Here is a 17,890-nt window from a genome sequence, read left to right on the forward strand (position 1 = left end):
TATTTTGAGTATGTTTACAATGCTTTCCAATCAAATTCACATGACATTCATCTTATAGTGATGACGTCATCAATGTGTTTATCTACGTAAGACAAACTAATTTTCTGAACACAAAATTGTCTTCAGTATTTTATATTTGTTTTTTGGTTTAGGTTTCGTTGCTTAGATATTTGAATATGTATATAATAACTAAGATGCGTGATTTTACGGAATTGCATGTAACTCTAGATTCCATATGCTTCCTTAACATCCCTTGCGCTGAAAAATAATCAGCGTAGTGCATTTACCCTCTACCCCTCTCACGAGACACCAGACCATCGCAGGTAATCCTTCAGTATATGTCGGTGCCCATTTTTAGCTTTGTTGACTAAGACAATGCAAAAAGTGCCGTGTTAAAGTGCTTAAGACACAATATGACGTGACCAACGCGGGGTTTGAACCAGCAACGCCCCTGTCTTTGGCTGAAGCCTGTTTTCATTTGGTTTTGTCATTAAAGACTGAGTAAATAACAGTGATGATAAGCTGACGATGAAACAAACCAAAACCCACTATTGTTATATATACTACTATATTAAAATAATCAACTCGAAGTTTTGGGCTGTAATACCGAGAAATTGGAAGAGTGCTGTCTTTATATATTTTAAACATCATTGGTACTTGAAGATTACCAATTTGTTTTTTTATTTTTTTTTTCTCAGTCAATTTTCGCTAATAAATAAACAACAACTTCTTTTAAAAATCCGGAAGTCATATGTTTTTTGTTTTTGTTTTTTGTTTTTTTTATATATTTTTTTTTTACAATATTATGCATGTGCATAACATTCACGCTAAACACGAGAGGCGATTTAGTTTATGTCTCCACAAAATCAGATTTGCATGGATAAACTCAGACACGGTATTATAAATAGTAATACGTGACAATTTTCATTGAAGATTTGTTATATACTCTGATCATCAAAAGTAATACGGGAGATAACTCTAACTCAGTGCATTTAATATGATAAGTCCCGAGAGTTCCGAATGTCAAATTGGTGTGTAAATTGGAAGCAAGTAAAAGAAGTTGGTTAAAAAGTGTTGAATTCTTCATTTATATGAATAAATTTTTTAGATGAAAGCTATTAACAGCCTCAAATTAGTTTGTTATGAATATTTTGACTGTATTTTTAATGCAGCTTCATTAATTTTCTCAAAAAATGTATAGTAACGATTCTGCAATATTTTGCTACATGTACATAACGGGTATTATGGAATTCATTTTCAATGTTATGAAGGTCTGTCCCGAGACACAGATTATTCTAAGCAGTATGTGGTGATTGGTGTAAATTTCAACATATAAGGTGTGTCGATGTATCTATTTCGTAAATGTCCGATAGCATAAGCATTGTGAACCCGTGCACGCACGGGTCAAAGTCTAGTATCATTAATAACAATTTGATAGCATGTCTGCTTAGAACTAGCATTAAGCAATAGCCTTTTAGCTCTCAGAATTTTTTGAAGAAATTATTAGAATAAAAAGTAATAAATTATGTTTTTCTATCTATCCATATTTTCTTTCCTTTCAAACGATATCATCATACCAAATAGGTTTTTCCCGGCGACTCCTATCATAAAAATGTCTTATTTTATTGATAAAATAAAATATCATGTCAGATCAATAATACAGAATAAAATTAATAGAAATTTATGAAAATTCATTTAACCAATAGCGACACAAACAGACGCAGGATAGATAAGGCAACACATCGTTTTGATATGCTAATGAAGGGATAATGAGTTATGACGTCATAATATACGCCCCGCCTCTGTATTACCATATATAGAACATATACCGAAAACAGCAGTTTAAGCATAAAATATGGCTGATTTAATACTTCAGAAGCAAAATATAACTTCGAATCACTCATGTGTGTTTTTATAAGTTTACAACAATCAGAATATACGAAGAATTTCCATAACGCATCTGTCGTATGGGTGTGAATCTGCGTCCCAAAAGCGCTCGTCAGACGATGTAAACACGTGTAGCTGGTATTCCCGATGATGGCGATCTTTTAATGATTTATCAGGTATGTAGAATAGATATACAGTGTATTTGTAATATACCAGATAGCTCAATAACTAGTTATTGTGATTTTATACTGTTGATGCATTTCTGATCGACTTAATGTGTTGTTTCGTTCAAAACATGAGGAGAGACTGCATTGTTTACATTTAGGCCTATACAATGTACATTGTACATGTAGCTTTATTGCCAGTCCGTTAAATTATTGATCATTTTCACCAATCGACACGAATCAGTTCATAGTACTTGTACTGACAATATTTAGCTTTACACATCTGTTTGTTTTTATTTCAATTTGTAAGTAAACAATACAAAGACTGTGTGAAAACAGCCGATTTGATTTTCTGAAAATCAGTACAGTGCAGGCTAAAAGATGCTGATTTCATTTCCTGGAAATTGATGAACAGCTGATCGATAACACCTTTCTACTGTGTTCAAAATTCTTCCATGACAGTTCATTTATATTTTTTACACATTCATCCAGTTTAATTCTTAATTATTACAAGTTTGATTTTAGAACTCAGTATATTACTACCATAACACCGTTTGAAATCTTGTCACCTGGGTTCATACTTATGATGCTGTACTATTGGTAATAAAAAAACCAAAATGATAATAAACAAATGACTGCATGTCTCCATCTGATTTTCTCTGAATGAGGAATCTACATTCATGGTCATATATGGTATTGTTTGTGTAGAATGTGCATATGTAACTTTCAAATAAAATTTGAAGTGTTGGTCATTTTACCCATCCATGCATAATATATGTAGACCTTTCACAAAAATGTTCAAATTACTGTTGACATTTCCTTATATGCATGTAAATTAAATTGTATGACTTCTCATAATTATATTTTGTTATTTGCAGAGTAATTTGAAAAGCGTCACACTGATTTGAAAAAAAAAGGCTGGAAGAAAATGTAAGTAAATAACATACATGTATAAGTTCAAAAATTTATCATTGAAATAATGACCAATCTAATTATTCTATGAGACAATTCAATTAAAAAAAGTATTTTCAAGTACTGTTTTCAAATGATTGATATAAACCTATGTTATTTATAAATCTACAATTTTGAATATTGCTCATCAACAAATCAACAATACATGGTATGTTTTAATTCACACTGACTGCACCAGCATTATATAATATCAATCAAATCAGTTGTGTGTGTGTGTGTGTGTGTGAGAGAGAGAGAGAGAGAGAGAGAGAGAGAAAGAGAGAGGTGCATTTTTAAGGTCAGGCCGGTTAAAATAAAGGGGTGCAATTAAACTAATATCATGCACATATCAGGGGTGAGGATGCGAATAATTTCAAATCGATCAAACTGAAAAGCTGTGTTTGAATTTGTGCAAAATTAAATGCACATCTAAACATAATGAAATGTTTATTAAGATAAATAAATTCCATTGACTATCAAATTGTAGAAAATCCTCCATTTCAGTCTTTCAGCCATTTTGATAACAAGTTAAACTTACTGAAATATATATAATTTTCATTTTAGCTGGTACCTGCTTTGTCTTGAGATTTACATAAATGATGTTCTTATTGGTGATCATTTACCCGCACCCTTATCCTGGTGTCATATACAAGATGAAATGATTGAAAGAAAAACCTGAACTTTAGGAACAGGAAGACTGTGTTTTTGAAGAGAGAAGAGGACCAGAACTAAGATGTCATACAATAAACACATTGACATCATAAAAAGAAATTGCAATTTTGAGTTTGCATGCATATGTCAGGTTAAAATGATGTCACAATTTTTTTTTCCAGAAATTCCCTTTATCTTCTTGAATTAATAAAACAAATGAACAAAATATAATTGTTTCTTTATATATAATATTGTTTGAGAAGTGGAAAGGGGCTGGTATGTAAATGGGCGGGAGAGAGAGTCTCTCACATAGGATAATTCAGACTTATTTAAATTCAATATATTGATGTGAACCAAAAATGGCTTTTGATCGCCTTGTTGCAGGATTTACACACTCTCTTTCCTTTCTTGGTAATGAGAAATGAGCGTTTAGAATTTATTTTGTGAATGAATAGATATGTTAACATTCCCCCCTCTCCTTAATCTTAATCATGCTGCATGTGTTGAATAAAAATAAAAGTCAATTTTAATGAGTGTTTAAATTACAAGTGTAACATGTGTAATACAAAGGTGAATACTGTTGATTGCTTATGGGGGATGGGAAAAGGCCTCATACATGGGCAGATCTACATGTATAGTCCACGTGACAAATTCTACTTTAATTCACAATTTACATAGTAAAACACCATGGTACCTGGCCCCTGGCAAACAGAATAAAGTTACCCCTTTGAACCCCCTCCCCAGAATAATATTAACAGACCCAAGCAGTGCTATAGAATATGCAGTCATTGGGCAAAGGCTGCACATAAATAATGAAAAATACTCCATATCTTATTTTTTAATATATATTATGAGAAAAATTTAGTTAGTATATTAATATCAGGGGCTTCATTTGTCTCTGTTGACATCTAATCCCTCAAGTAATTGTGTACAATTAGCTCATATATTTTTCTCCCATTACTTAAAAAATATTAAGAAACCAATAACTCCGCAAATGCGGTTAACCAAGAGAACTGATACACAACGGTTTTTTGTTTACATCCATGATACAACAGAGGAAATGCGGACGATTCATCGTAACCATCTTGTCTCTTTTAAAATAAATAAAACAGAAGCACTATGTTTAAATAACCATTTACATAATGTACTGTTGAAACATATCTTAAAATTAACTCGGATTATGTGATAAAATGACATCGCGCCTATATCAAAAGAGTTATCGCTCAATGAGTTACCTCCCCTTTTGGGATCACTTGTGCGTTTGAAATGTGTATTGATTTGAGAGGACTTCTAGATTGAGAAATTAAATGCAAAAGTTCAAGTGCAAGACGGCTATAGATATTATTAAACTTGGTATGGTTTTCTTCCCTTTTACGAGTTCTTTATAAAAACTGATGCTCATTTGTTGAGAGATGAAGGTTTACTTTGTAATTTTAATGAAAATAGACAAAAATGCACTATTTTAGGAACAAGTAGCCAGTTTTTAAAGAAATTTACATAACTAGTAAACTTTACTACTGAATGAGCATTGATTTCTATGATGTATGGATAATTTTGAATATGTTGCCATATTACTTACTCTTAAATTTCTTTGCCTTGCCCTTGAACTTTTTGTCTCATTTTAGCATTGACGATTTTTGTCTAAAAGACGCCCACGTGACCCTAAAAAGTCACGTGACCGACAAATTTAGACATGGTCAAGTAAAGGAGACCCATATCTTTACAATAACACCCAAAATAGTTAAGAACTATTCATTATGCAGAAATGAATAGACAAAAGCAAAACGACCTCCTTTTACTGCTGTTTAAAAGCAAAATGTTGCCTTAACTGTCCTGCGGAGCTAAAGCATTGTTTTATCAACTGATATCACGATTCAGAAACAAACACGTTTTTTTCTTATTCAATTAAATTCATGATTTTGTAGAAACATGTTGTTTATAATTAATACATATTCATATATTTATTGGTACATATTTCTCTAAAAACAAATAGTAGTTCGTACTTTACGTAATCTCTATGTATTAATTTTGGCACAAACGATAAAATAGAAAAACTTGCGTTTAAGTGTAATGTTTAATATTTTTCCAATCTTAAGATAACATTGTTTTTCGAAATACCCAAAAATGAGTTCCAATCAAACACGTGAAAGGGAGAATTACGTTTTATTATAATTTTTTCACTAAAAAAATCCAATTAAATGAATCTTTAGAGGTATTTAAAGACATCTTCATTCTTCTGTGTCTGAAATAAAGAGAACAAAATTTTGTTGTAAAAGTTACATTCTTTTAAGTTTTTCTATCATATTTATCATTTTACTTTATCGATTCGATTTATTAAGGAGTTTGATAATATGCAATAATTTTCCCCCCAAAAAACCATCACAATTAAATTATATTTTGATTTATATCATACCTCAGATGATATATCTTCATTTTTGCATTTTCGCAGAGGAAACCTCATACTTGAGATAGTAAACTGTATGCTTATACACCACCGCTACACTGATCGAATGAACCTGAGAGATCACGCTGTTCATTACTTTTACATTCCATTTCTGACTGTCTGAGGAGTGTTCGAAATACTGCAAAAATGCACGAATAACTAATTCATGATTATAAGGTTGCTATATGTATGGACAATTAAAACATTGACAGCAATTTAAAAAGTTCACCGTTATATGAACTTGGTTGGTCACCTGATTTAATTTTGTGAAGATCGAAAGGATTCGTAAAAGATTTGATCATGTACCAACTAAACTCATATCCCGGTAATCTTTTAAAACATTGCTATTGATTACATATACTTACATTTGAAAGATTCAAACTGTTAAGGATTGTAAAAAAAAATCTGTGTTCTTATGTTTACAATAATCCAAGCGAAAAGCGTTAAGCCTGCTGTATGTTCATTGTGACGTCATTAAAAAGTTCACACAGCTTTGAACGTTTTCGCTATTCTATATATTCCTATAAGGAATTATATATGCAAGAATAAATATATCACTACATTTTTCTGGATATTGATCAAGATCAATTATTATTGTTTAACATGTACTAACTTCTGTTTACATGTATAATCTTCTAACAAAATAGAATGGCCAAATATCTGCCCCAGTTTAAACTAATTTCTGAATAGTATCGTATAAAAATCGAATCTTCAAAACTCATTGTACAGTGGACGTCTATCAATTTAATCTTAATTTTAGTCATCATTGGCCATTGGCTGTGTATCTACGACGTCATCCAAGTGACCTAACTCCCTCAAATTTGCAAACAAAATAAAAAAAATATTCTCATTTGCTTTACATTTTGCATTCGGAAATATAGAGCGCATGTCTGCTCTAGTACGATTTTAACACGTTTTTCTTCTGATAATGATACTAAAAATGGTGCTAGAGCAAGCCTGCGCTCGATGTTTCTCAGTCAAAAAACCATCGGAAAACACCTATATTTTGCTACAAAACATTATTTTATCAAAAATGGTAGTCTTTATAACGTCATTTCTTCATTTCGATGTCAATGTGGGGATAACCTTTAACACCCTTTTTTCGATATGATTATGACTATCTTCCACCTTATTTTTAAGCTCGTTATAAAACGTTGGTTTTAAGGGCAAACAGTGCACAATACCGCTTATAGCCCTTTTAACGTTGCGCAAGGCAGAAGAAGATACACGCAACTAACGTAAAAAAAAATAATATTTGCAATTACATCACTTTTTTTGTTATCACAATTAGATTATAACAATACTCACTTTCTTGATAACAGATTGTTTGTTATCCAGTAAGGTAACCATCACGTTTGATGCCTGATGAAGGGTGAAGGAAAGACCAACGATGTTTGTCGACTTCTCAGATAAAGTCATAATTATATATGCATACCCTCGTTCAGTGCCCGGATAATAAAGTCCATTGGAAGACAACAGCGCCTGGTATATAGGTCCATTGTAAATAACACTGGATGACGTTGTAACGTTACCTATAGCTTGGCAAGCTGTAATAATTAAATATTTGATCTTAGGAAAGAACGTCTTTGTTTTTAATTTGGAGAAATCGTTAGAGCTATACTTGACAAATTATATTTTAGCTGGAATACTGTGATCCTTAAAGCAAATATTCAAACTACCAAATGGACAAGATCTACTACCTCAAAGGTGATAAACACACACAGCTGATGCAGCCTTAGCATAAATAAATCAAGATTGAAGACTATCTTTATTTACTTTGCAAATTGTTTTATCGACAACCCTTAAATATCCACTAGTCTAAAATATTTTACCGCAAGTGCTCAGATATACGTGCATTTCACCCCCCCCCCCCATTTTTGTATTAAAGACAACTTTGACATGTGATTTCGTCTGCTCAATGATCGAATTAATGCTGGACTCGATTTAGTATAAACAAAGTTATGTGTTGATCTAAATGACCCACGCATATATGTAAATATTCTAATTTAAGGTGTATCAGATATATCAGCATGTTAATATGTTTCTGAGTCTGACTATGGAGAGGAAAAGAATGATTGCAATATTTGATTACCTCCGTTGTCGATGCCCTAGAGACAAAGAGTAGTTTGGTGATTTGGAAAATTATGAATAAGGCATCCATGATTAAATACTTTAAACTAATTTACTGATCAGCCTTTATTTAACAAATCTTAATTGAAAACTTGTATTGATTAATTTAATCAGTATTTATTTAAAAACTTGAATTCGAAACATGAAGCCTGTATTTCTGTTCACTGCATCAGATGAAAACATTTTAGCATAATTCATGTTCACTGATAAAAAGAATATATTACTCACTATTCTATAGCACATCAAAACACCGACTCTGGAATAAGTTATTATCAAAATATATTGTTTTACGTTAGCCAGTAACATATCATTTGACATTAAAAGTCTTAAATAGTCCTACTCTTATGACTGAATGTGGATAATAGAAAAATGAATACAGACAAATATATTATGAACGCATTTTTATTACCTTGTTTTAAACATTTTGAATTCCGTTTAGTTGGCCTGGAGATAAAAATCCTGATATATAACGTTACATTACTCAAGTATGTAACAACACTACAAGTCGATTTTGTAACTTAAAGTTAAGAACATTTCATAAATGACTATTTAAGCATGTTATCGCTCATTTAGTGAATATTAAAAAAAAACTATTAATAAAACTAACAAGGATTCAACCTAAATCTGATGCAAAGTTATTAGAATACAGTCGAGCTACCTGCAAATCTACTCCAAAACCCTTTGGATTTTATTTGATATCAGCTCAACCGATATATCTGATCACTTAATGGTACTCAAAAATAATTTTTTAGTTAAATAAAAATGTACAGAATTTAAAAGCGGAGTCAATAATATCCAAAAAAGAAAAGAAATAAAAATAACAACTTATCAACTATTCGATTCAAAATGCCAAAAAAGAAAAATTTTAAATGTAGTATATATAATATGCCATATTAACTTACGTAATTCGCAAGCATGACCTCGAAATCCAGGCCAACATTTGGCACACAGCCCCGTGTCACGGTAGCATTGTTCACAATTCCAGGGACAAGGTCTCGAACACTGAGGATTTTTACCCACAGGACTGGGACAACCTTCATTGAATAAAACTGCATTAAAAACCAAGACATTTTACAATAAACTTTTTTTCGCAACATTATTAAAAACACCAGCCACCCATGAGACACACAGTTCATTGCCAGAAACGGTAAATTACAGACATCACATTCTACGCTCAATACTTAAAAAAAAAGTTAGAAAAAATTAAAAAAAGACTTGCCACCATAGACCTCAACTTCACACAGGTCACCATAAGCCAAGTTTGAATACCCGGAAGGGTAGGTAACTCCGGGCAGACGTTCATTGTAAAAAATGACATATTGTCCATGATGAGGACAATCAATAGTCACGTGATCAGGAATGGTTTCTCTTGTGTAATTTGTATCGTGGTGACATAGGATTCCGTCAAGACGATTAGTAGAGTTCGAAACGTACAAGGAAAATCCTAGGAAAACTGCCGTATACCCATTGTTTATTCCTTTAACAAACACAGAAACATGGTTTTGATGTTCGTTGAATTCATAAACGGACGAAAAAGCCAATATCTTTTGACTGCTTTCAAAAAGGGACAAACATCGATGATTACTGAATACAAATGACCAAAATATTATCAGAATGAAATTGTAATAATTACGTCTTCTTATCCTAAGGTGAAACATCATTGATTTTATTTTCTTATTCTCGTTTTCTTCCATATTTTTCTCGGGGCAGAGTTTTCATTATTCGATAAATCTAATAATTTCTTTTCTCTACCTAATTGGCAAACAAAGAGTTTAAGCACCAACTGACCCTTCTGGTACTGTACCAGTTATCGGCTAAGACCAGTTATCGGCTGAAGTGAGAAGTCTTTTTCGAATAAAGAAAAGTAGATTTGCTTGAAAACTTTCTTGAATATATTTTATACATGAGCTTAAACAATCATTGTTTACCGTTGATTTTACATTTTTGCACTTTCAGCAGTGGGGTAAATGACGTAATAAGTTAAAAATAGAATATTACCTCTTTGTGATACGTTATTATATCCCTTCTTTGATTTGACATGTTATATCAATACATAAAACATGTATAAACAAAAGGAATTCATTAATTGTCGAGAGATTCGAAGGGAGTTGAACGCCTAATTGCACAATTATGTATTGAATAGTGTAGGATTTGGTGAATTACCGTATGATAATAAACGAATAATTTTATGAGTTTTGTTTATAATGTATCACAACCCCGACTACTTTAGTCTGACCCCACAAGGGACATAATTCAAATTTTATTTAGCAGAGTATAAAATCAACATGTACAGGGATTTTACAATGTTATTATCACGAAGCCGATAACTGGTACAGTAGATCGTAAAAACTCGGCAAATTCGGGGCCTGATAAAAATCACAAAACAAGATGTTTGCGGTTCTAAAAAAAATGATATAAACTAACAGATTGATAAATAAGGAGTTCATTATTTAAAGTATGGCAAGTTTTATCCAAAAATATCAAGAAATAAGAAAATACGAAAAGAAAACATTAAATTTTAGCCGATAACTGGTACAGTGCCAGTATGTCTCCCAGGTATTGTGATTGAAATGCTTGATATCGCTGCTCTTCTAAAATCATTAGCGACAAAGACTTTAAACTTTAACTGTTGTGTAAGGTTCACTTAGATTGTTCTCCAATCTATTTAAACTAAAAAAACTTTGAGGTTTCTTCTAGCATTTATTTTTTATGAAGGTTCTGTAGATTATTGAAGAAACATTTGCAACTTTTTTACCACAGGTCGTAGAGACATTAGACCGCTTGGGATTGAAGTGTCTTTATTAGCCACTTAAAATAAAATAACGACCAATGGTCAAGATAATATGAAAATCTGAATTAGTGAATTTCCAAATGTATTTTGCTATCACCACTCCTTTAAAATCGTTAGAGGTAAAGACTTGAAACTTTAACCTATGTTTTTAATTGAGTTTATAAATATTACAATATATTACTAAGAAAATCACCTGATGTCTCCATTAAGTAGTCATTGATCCCTAACATTTCTCAATTTTGTTTAAAACACAACTTTTAAACAAAGCATTGTAGAGACATCGGACTACTTGACATCAAACGTTTTACATTGGTTAATTTCAAAAGGGCATAAAGGACAAAGGTCAATTTGAATAAAAAAAATAAGGCTAAATCCGTCTGACAATATTTCTTAATTTCATGCAGGGAAGATAATTCAAAAAAATTTCTTTTTTTAAAATATTTTTTTTTAACTTAAAAAAAAACAGGTTATAAATACCTGTAATTGTAAGAAACCAATTGGTCTTTTTACACTTTCTTTTTACAAAACTTCATCATTTAATGTTACCAGATTCCGTTTACCATACCCCATTGTACGTTATCGGTCCTGAAATAGATTACGACGAGTTCGATCCTGTGTATCTTTCCCAGATTAACCCACCATGTTATTTGTGTTGATGGTTTTGATATAGCACACTGTCCACTTGAGTAATGGCGTGACGTATATCGTCCATCAACTGCTTTATCGCCAGCCATAAAAGGACTGAATGGTGATGACAGCCAAGTTTGTTTCCTGTAACTCAGATTTTCCATATCTAAAATAAACACAAATAATAATAATAATAATAATAATAATAATAATAATTATAATAAAAATAATAATATTTAAACTTTTATAGCTTGTTGTAACAACTGAAATACTAGAGTCTCTGTATATTCCGAAAAAAAAAATATTTTGTTTGAAAGAATTTTAAGGTCAAAGTTTTAACTTTACGCTGTAATGGTTTTATTTTCACATTTCATATACTTTTTTTGTCAGAAAAACACTTTTTTCATGATGATAATAAGATATGAAGACCCTAATATGCAGATTAACAAAATGCAATCTCGCCTTACAGATCGAGGGGTGCAAATTGTTTTGTCAACACAAAATTTTAAATTCTATATCTGCAACGTAACATTTTTGTTAAATTTTATATTATCAAACTTATCAAGTAGAGCAGGAATAAGTTTTACCATATTTACACAAGGCAGCACAAGGAAGTGTGCAGGCTGGTTGTTCAAATCCATACTGGGGTATTGGACAACCTTTGAATAAAAGCTTGTAATTGTTATATGTTCCAGTTAATTGCTGAATGATTATACGTTATTTTTTTCTTCATACTAAATTTCAAGTACCATAAACTTCTATTTCACAGAGGTCAACAAAGGCGTATTGACTGTAATCTTCTGGGTAGCTGATTCCTGGGCGTCTCTCATTGTAAAATATTACATACCGACCAACAGCAGAGCAGAAAAAATCCACAATGGGAGGTATCGTATACTTGTTGTATTTTCTCTCATGATAACAAATAATGCCATGATTGTAATCAGTCGTATTCGAAACAGCAACTGAGAATCCTAAAAATCTTCTCGTAAACCCATTGTTGACATCTAAAAATTAATGCATTTCTTATTATGAATAAGTACACCATTAGTGCATTTTAATCATCTATCTATCAAATTTATCTCACCCCATTTTTTATTATCCGTTCTTGAGTAGAGAACAATGCGTTCAATGCGACGGTAATTTTCTAAATCTACCCTCCACATTACAAACGACTGGCCATCTTGAGTAGAAGTGCACTGACTGCTGAGTATATTAAGATCACTTTTTTTACCATCAACGAGTCTGGAACTTGGTTGTCCGTCAAAAAGTGTATGCAGTTGAAAAGTCGGGCGATGCAATGCCATATTAACTGCGCAAATAAATCAAAAAAAATAAAAGGTATAAATTTAATCCATCTTGAATATGAACAACATCAATATGAGTCATTTTAGAAAATAAAAACACTATTTAACTTTGTTTTGTTAAAAAAAATCATCATTTTTTCTTTTTAGAATGAAAAAATATTGACTTACCTATTAACCGATATGATGTGGATCATGATCAGATAATAATATTAATTCTTTTTTAATTAAGAGTGGTTTTGGTTTGTGTTAAACATGTAAAATAATTCATGATTTGTTCAATGAAATTCTACCGTATCATTTTAAATTTTACCTACTTCTTTCATAATTATCACAGAATTGTCCGGAAAAACCAAGCCGACAGTCTCCAAGACATTCTCCAGACACAATGCTGCAATGGTGACAGTTAACTGGACAAGTCTTTGAGCAATGCACACCATAGAATCCTATAGGACAACCTTGTTAAAAGAAAAGCAAGGCTGGTGGCAGAAGTCATAAACATTATAAAACGATTGTTCAACATGTCACCCTATCAGTCTGTGACGTACTGCCCTGCATTAGTGATATTTTTAATTAAGGTTATAAAATCCAATGTAATTTAAACATTTTTGAAGAAGAATAAGTATGAATTGTAATAAAGCATTATTCTATATAGTAGTTTATACCATACACCTCCACTTCACAGAGATTTATTTGTGCCTTTGTAGAATAGCCAGGTTTTGTGGACAGATTGCCTTCTCTTGTGTTGAAATAGATCACATATCGACCTGGCATGGTGCATTCTATGGTCAGACTTGACGGAATAGTTGACGGTGTATACGTCGTGTCGTGATAGCACAGGTACCCGTCCTCCTTGACTGTTGTATTCGACACATAGACAGAAAATCCAAGAAAGGTGCGAGCTAAATCACTGTGTGCTAAAAGAGAAGAAGAATTGGAGAGAGAAACAAAACACTTGATTAAAAAATTTCTACCAGGGTAGAGATCGCATAAATTTAGATGATACATTTTCTGAATCTGGGTACATTGGGGCATTTTGAATGCCACGAAAGTTACTACGAATTCTAATACTAATTTATTCGAATGTTCTATGATTTCAGAGTAATTTTTCATCCACTCACAAAATGGCATTTCATCGGTTCTATAATGTATGACTATTTTATGAATACTCTGAATTGGACCGAGGTCTACTAGCCACGTGACATCGGCGTTCGACTCCAAAGACACCGCACACTGGCCTCCGCTTTCTGATAGATTTCCACACAATCCGTCCACAGCTTTAGAGCAGGAGTATTTCTCTGAAGTCTGCCAGGTATGTTTCTCACATGCCAGATTCATGTCTATATCGGATCATAAAGCAGTCTTTAGGATTTGTTAAAGTATCAGTATTTATTGCCGCATTGACTTCATAATCGTTATAAACATTCTGAAATACCAATTATTTGCCCACTGGTTAGTATTGGCCTTTTTAAGGAAGTTCAAATTGTTAACTCATTCATATTACTTTTCTTACTTTTTTATTTTTTTTTGATAATTTAACTTCACTTCTTTTTTTCTCAATAACATAAACCCTTTCAATACATACATCTGTTCTTTAAAAAATCGTGTATCAATATTAGACACAAAGGTAACGATGAATTTTAAAATATAACTGAAATGTATAAAAAATCTCTAATCTGCTTTCTCATCCTGCTAAAAATACAATTTACATATTGGTTTGAACCAAAACATATAATATATGTACCTACAACCTTCCACATTAAAGTAAACACACATAAGAGTGACCAAAGTGAATGAAATAGTGTTGAACACCATCACCATTGCTCTGTTAGGAGAATCTCGTTCTATAAATCGATCCTACCTAAGCAGTGTTGTTTCCTGTATAGTTCTAACAGATGTCGTGTCACAAAGTCTATTTATTTTTACTCTTACGAGTACATCCATCTTTCACATACTATGTTCTCATCAAACAAAAGTGCATATCATTTGTGCGTATGTGAATAAACAACTTATTTCCCGATTTACATCATTATTCCTTTATTTTATTACACTGCTGTCGCCAATTAATGGCAGTTATGACTGGGTGCCTTTTTAAAAGTTGGGATCATTTGAATACATTATCGTGTAACGTGCAGGATCGTGTGTGTATCAGGAAAATTGGTTTGCGTTTTTTACCGTGCGTGTTCGTGCGTGATCGTGCGGTTTATTCGTTTTGTAACCTTTCTTACGGAATGCCATGATTTATTCTGAAAACAACGACAAGTAGTTTTTGTAAAACAATGTGAATTTCAAACTTTTTTTTTAATAGAAGAACGTTGATTCTTTTTTTATTATATAGAAAAACATTCATTACCTCTTTCGTCGTAAAATACGTTTAGTAACAATTTCCGTAGTTCATTCAATCCTTTGTTGATCGAGTTAGATTTGCATAATTTTATAATCAGCCTATATCAAGCATTTATTGTGTTTTGACACATAATTTTAATCATATTAGCACGAGCAACACGCTGAATGAAAGCGGTCAAGCTTACCCATGCCCCGTTTTAAAGTAAACGATTATTCTTCTTTCAAATGAGAATACGATACGCATTCCTATCTTTTTTTCTTCCTAGACGTGAACTTCGAAGCTTCATATCGTGCCCATTTCTGAATGGTTTTTGCTCAAATGTTCAACTAATAGACATTAAACAACACTATCTTAATCAATTCAAAATTTTTAAAAAATCCTTTTCCGTTAACGAGTTCCCCTTTTAAATTTTTTTTAGAAAATTGGATTTGGTTTCCAGACAAAGGCTCCGAGACTTTGATTGCAAGGAATGTGAATCCAACGCATTTGAATAACAGAGACATTGTCGTTGTGCACATCGGTTTTTGTTTTTGGATTACGTTTTTTAGGAGAAGGTATGGGTAAAAAAAAAACAGGATTCAAAAAGTGCAAAAATTAGACATGTTTTCCTTTGTATCTTTTAAACGAAGAATATGATGTCAAGACAAGTAGAATAAACGTTGTGCAGAATATCAAGGGCTTTCATTTTACACCTATAAAAAGGACTGGAGTTTTAGGAGTTTAAGTCATTGTTGTTAAGTTCTTATAGTGGACAATCCTTAAAAACGGGAATCGGAAAACAAAACATTATTTTTCTTTTCTAGTAAAACACAAAATACGGTTTTAAAAAAATCTATGATTTGCATTGTAGTAATAACTGCATGCATTTTGAATCTACCTTGAGTCAGAGCTGTGTGTGTGTACCATTACGTAATCTATCCCTCACCCGCGGCCGAGAAAATCGGTTATTATGGTCGCGGCTCGACTACCTGGCGGTCAGCGGTTATCTAATACACGAGAGTTGCGTCTCTCATATATGAGTTTATTTAGCTGCGAACTCAAGAATTGTTTTAGGTTTGATTTAACATAAAAGTTAATGTATTAAACGATAGGGTGTCAATTAAGAAATTGTTCAGTTCATTAATAAAAGCAATGTCATTCTTAGTCTATAGCAATATCAAACATAGATCAATTGTGGGTTTTAAGTTAAAAATAAAGATCTTCTCTTTGATAGAGTTTAGTCATTATACTGCAAATTTTCAAATCTGCCTGGGTTCTGTGCTGTGTAGCGTGTACCTTAAGGTAATCTATCTTTCGCCGAGGAGATCAGCCACGGCTGCACTACATAGCGTTAAAAATCAAATTAAGTCATAATCAAATTTTCATGTTACATGTTTGCAGTGGGTGCTGACACGATAAAAGAATGTCCTGAATTGAGACATTCGACGATTATTTTAAAGAAAATCCACAGGAGGTGTTTAGCAACTTAAATTAGATTCTATCTATCACATATTAATCATGTCGGTAGTTTTCTACATGGTCGTTCGTTTTATTGTGAAAACGAACTTATTGATGCGCCCCCTCTCCCTCCTCCCGCCCGCTGCTAAGTGCTTGCACTGGATTTTTTTTTTAAATTGGCGAAAACATTTCCAGATCTGACGAAAATTATTTTTGATGACTTCTTATGTATAGCATTTTCTCCTTATCGTGTTTCAATTTCCCACCCGTTTGTTTATTCTGTCAGTCTCTGTTAATTCAGTCGCCACGTGCGACCGAAAATCTTTTGTCGCTTCAGCTCACACAGCTCAGAGCCCCAGGTCATCAATATTTATGAAATTGAGTAACAGTTGGGTGGGGTGTTTTCACTACAGTGGTCAATTGTTAAGCAATAAGACTTCTTATCATCTGCACATTAAAGGTGCGAGATCGTAATCTGAGAATGTGGCTAATAAACTAACCCTATTCATTTGTCGATGTGAATTTTTTCAAAAGAAATTACATGCTTTAAATAATATGCATGCATATGATATAACAAGAAACATCCAGATTGTTTTGCACCTTACTATATGTACAGCAATACACCTTGACCCCCTTACCTACAGCCATACAAATGAGGGTGCAACCTTAATGTACACATGGATATTATTATAGTTCTGGAAACTATTAATCTTGTATTTTAATATACTGGGTATTGTTCTACTAAAATGAGTATTCCATCGGATGTAGCTAACCTTGTAAGTTGCATTACAACCTCGTACTACACAACTGCAATAAAAGGGTTTTTTTTTTATCAATTTTCATACAAAGAACAATAAATGAAATTCCCAATAGCACACAAATATCTCAATTAAGAGTAACTTTGAGAAGAGCATATAGTTTTAGGAGGCAGATATGTCGCTATATTATAGTATGCAAGTTAAGTGAACTATCTTGGTCTTTCAAAGAAATAAGAAAATTGTCGACACTAGACGATAAGTTTCCGGGCTTCAGTGGTGTCAGAAATTGACAACAGAAAACGTTTTCTTAATCCTTATGAAAGCGGAATCACTTCAGCCAAAAAATTTGTGTGAAACAACAAACATACCACGGATTACAGAGTATGACAATTTGAAAAGATTT

General features: G+C 32.3%; 2 protein-coding genes and 1 long non-coding RNA gene across 3 annotated transcripts in view; 2 read left to right on the forward strand and 1 right to left on the reverse strand.

The window, feature by feature from the left end:
- The window catches only part of LOC109618231 (scavenger receptor class F member 1-like), a 248,321-nt gene that overhangs the window by 145,236 nt on the left and 85,195 nt on the right, over positions 1-17,890 (forward strand). The gene's annotated exons all lie outside the window — the stretch shown is intronic.
- LOC136276702 (uncharacterized) lies at positions 1,727-4,422 on the forward strand. The gene is made up of 3 exons (XR_010715234.1): positions 1,727-2,063; positions 2,930-2,981; positions 3,567-4,422. It is a non-coding gene; the product is annotated as an uncharacterized lncRNA (long non-coding RNA).
- LOC105335276 (uncharacterized) lies at positions 6,083-13,383 on the reverse strand. Its single transcript, XM_066078493.1, has 8 exons — positions 13,263-13,383; positions 12,729-12,953; positions 12,394-12,648; positions 12,232-12,303; positions 11,583-11,810; positions 9,129-9,260; positions 7,405-7,643; positions 6,083-6,235 (listed from the first exon to the last, which is right to left on the reverse strand). Exons 2-8 carry the CDS (start codon positions 12,946-12,948, stop codon positions 6,083-6,085), a joined length of 1,299 nt encoding a protein of 432 aa, XP_065934565.1. The 5' UTR covers positions 12,949-12,953; positions 13,263-13,383.

Source organism: Magallana gigas, chromosome 1, assembly GCF_963853765.1.
Source record: "Magallana gigas chromosome 1, xbMagGiga1.1, whole genome shotgun sequence".
Classification (NCBI taxonomy): Eukaryota; Metazoa; Mollusca; class Bivalvia; order Ostreida; family Ostreidae; genus Magallana; species Magallana gigas.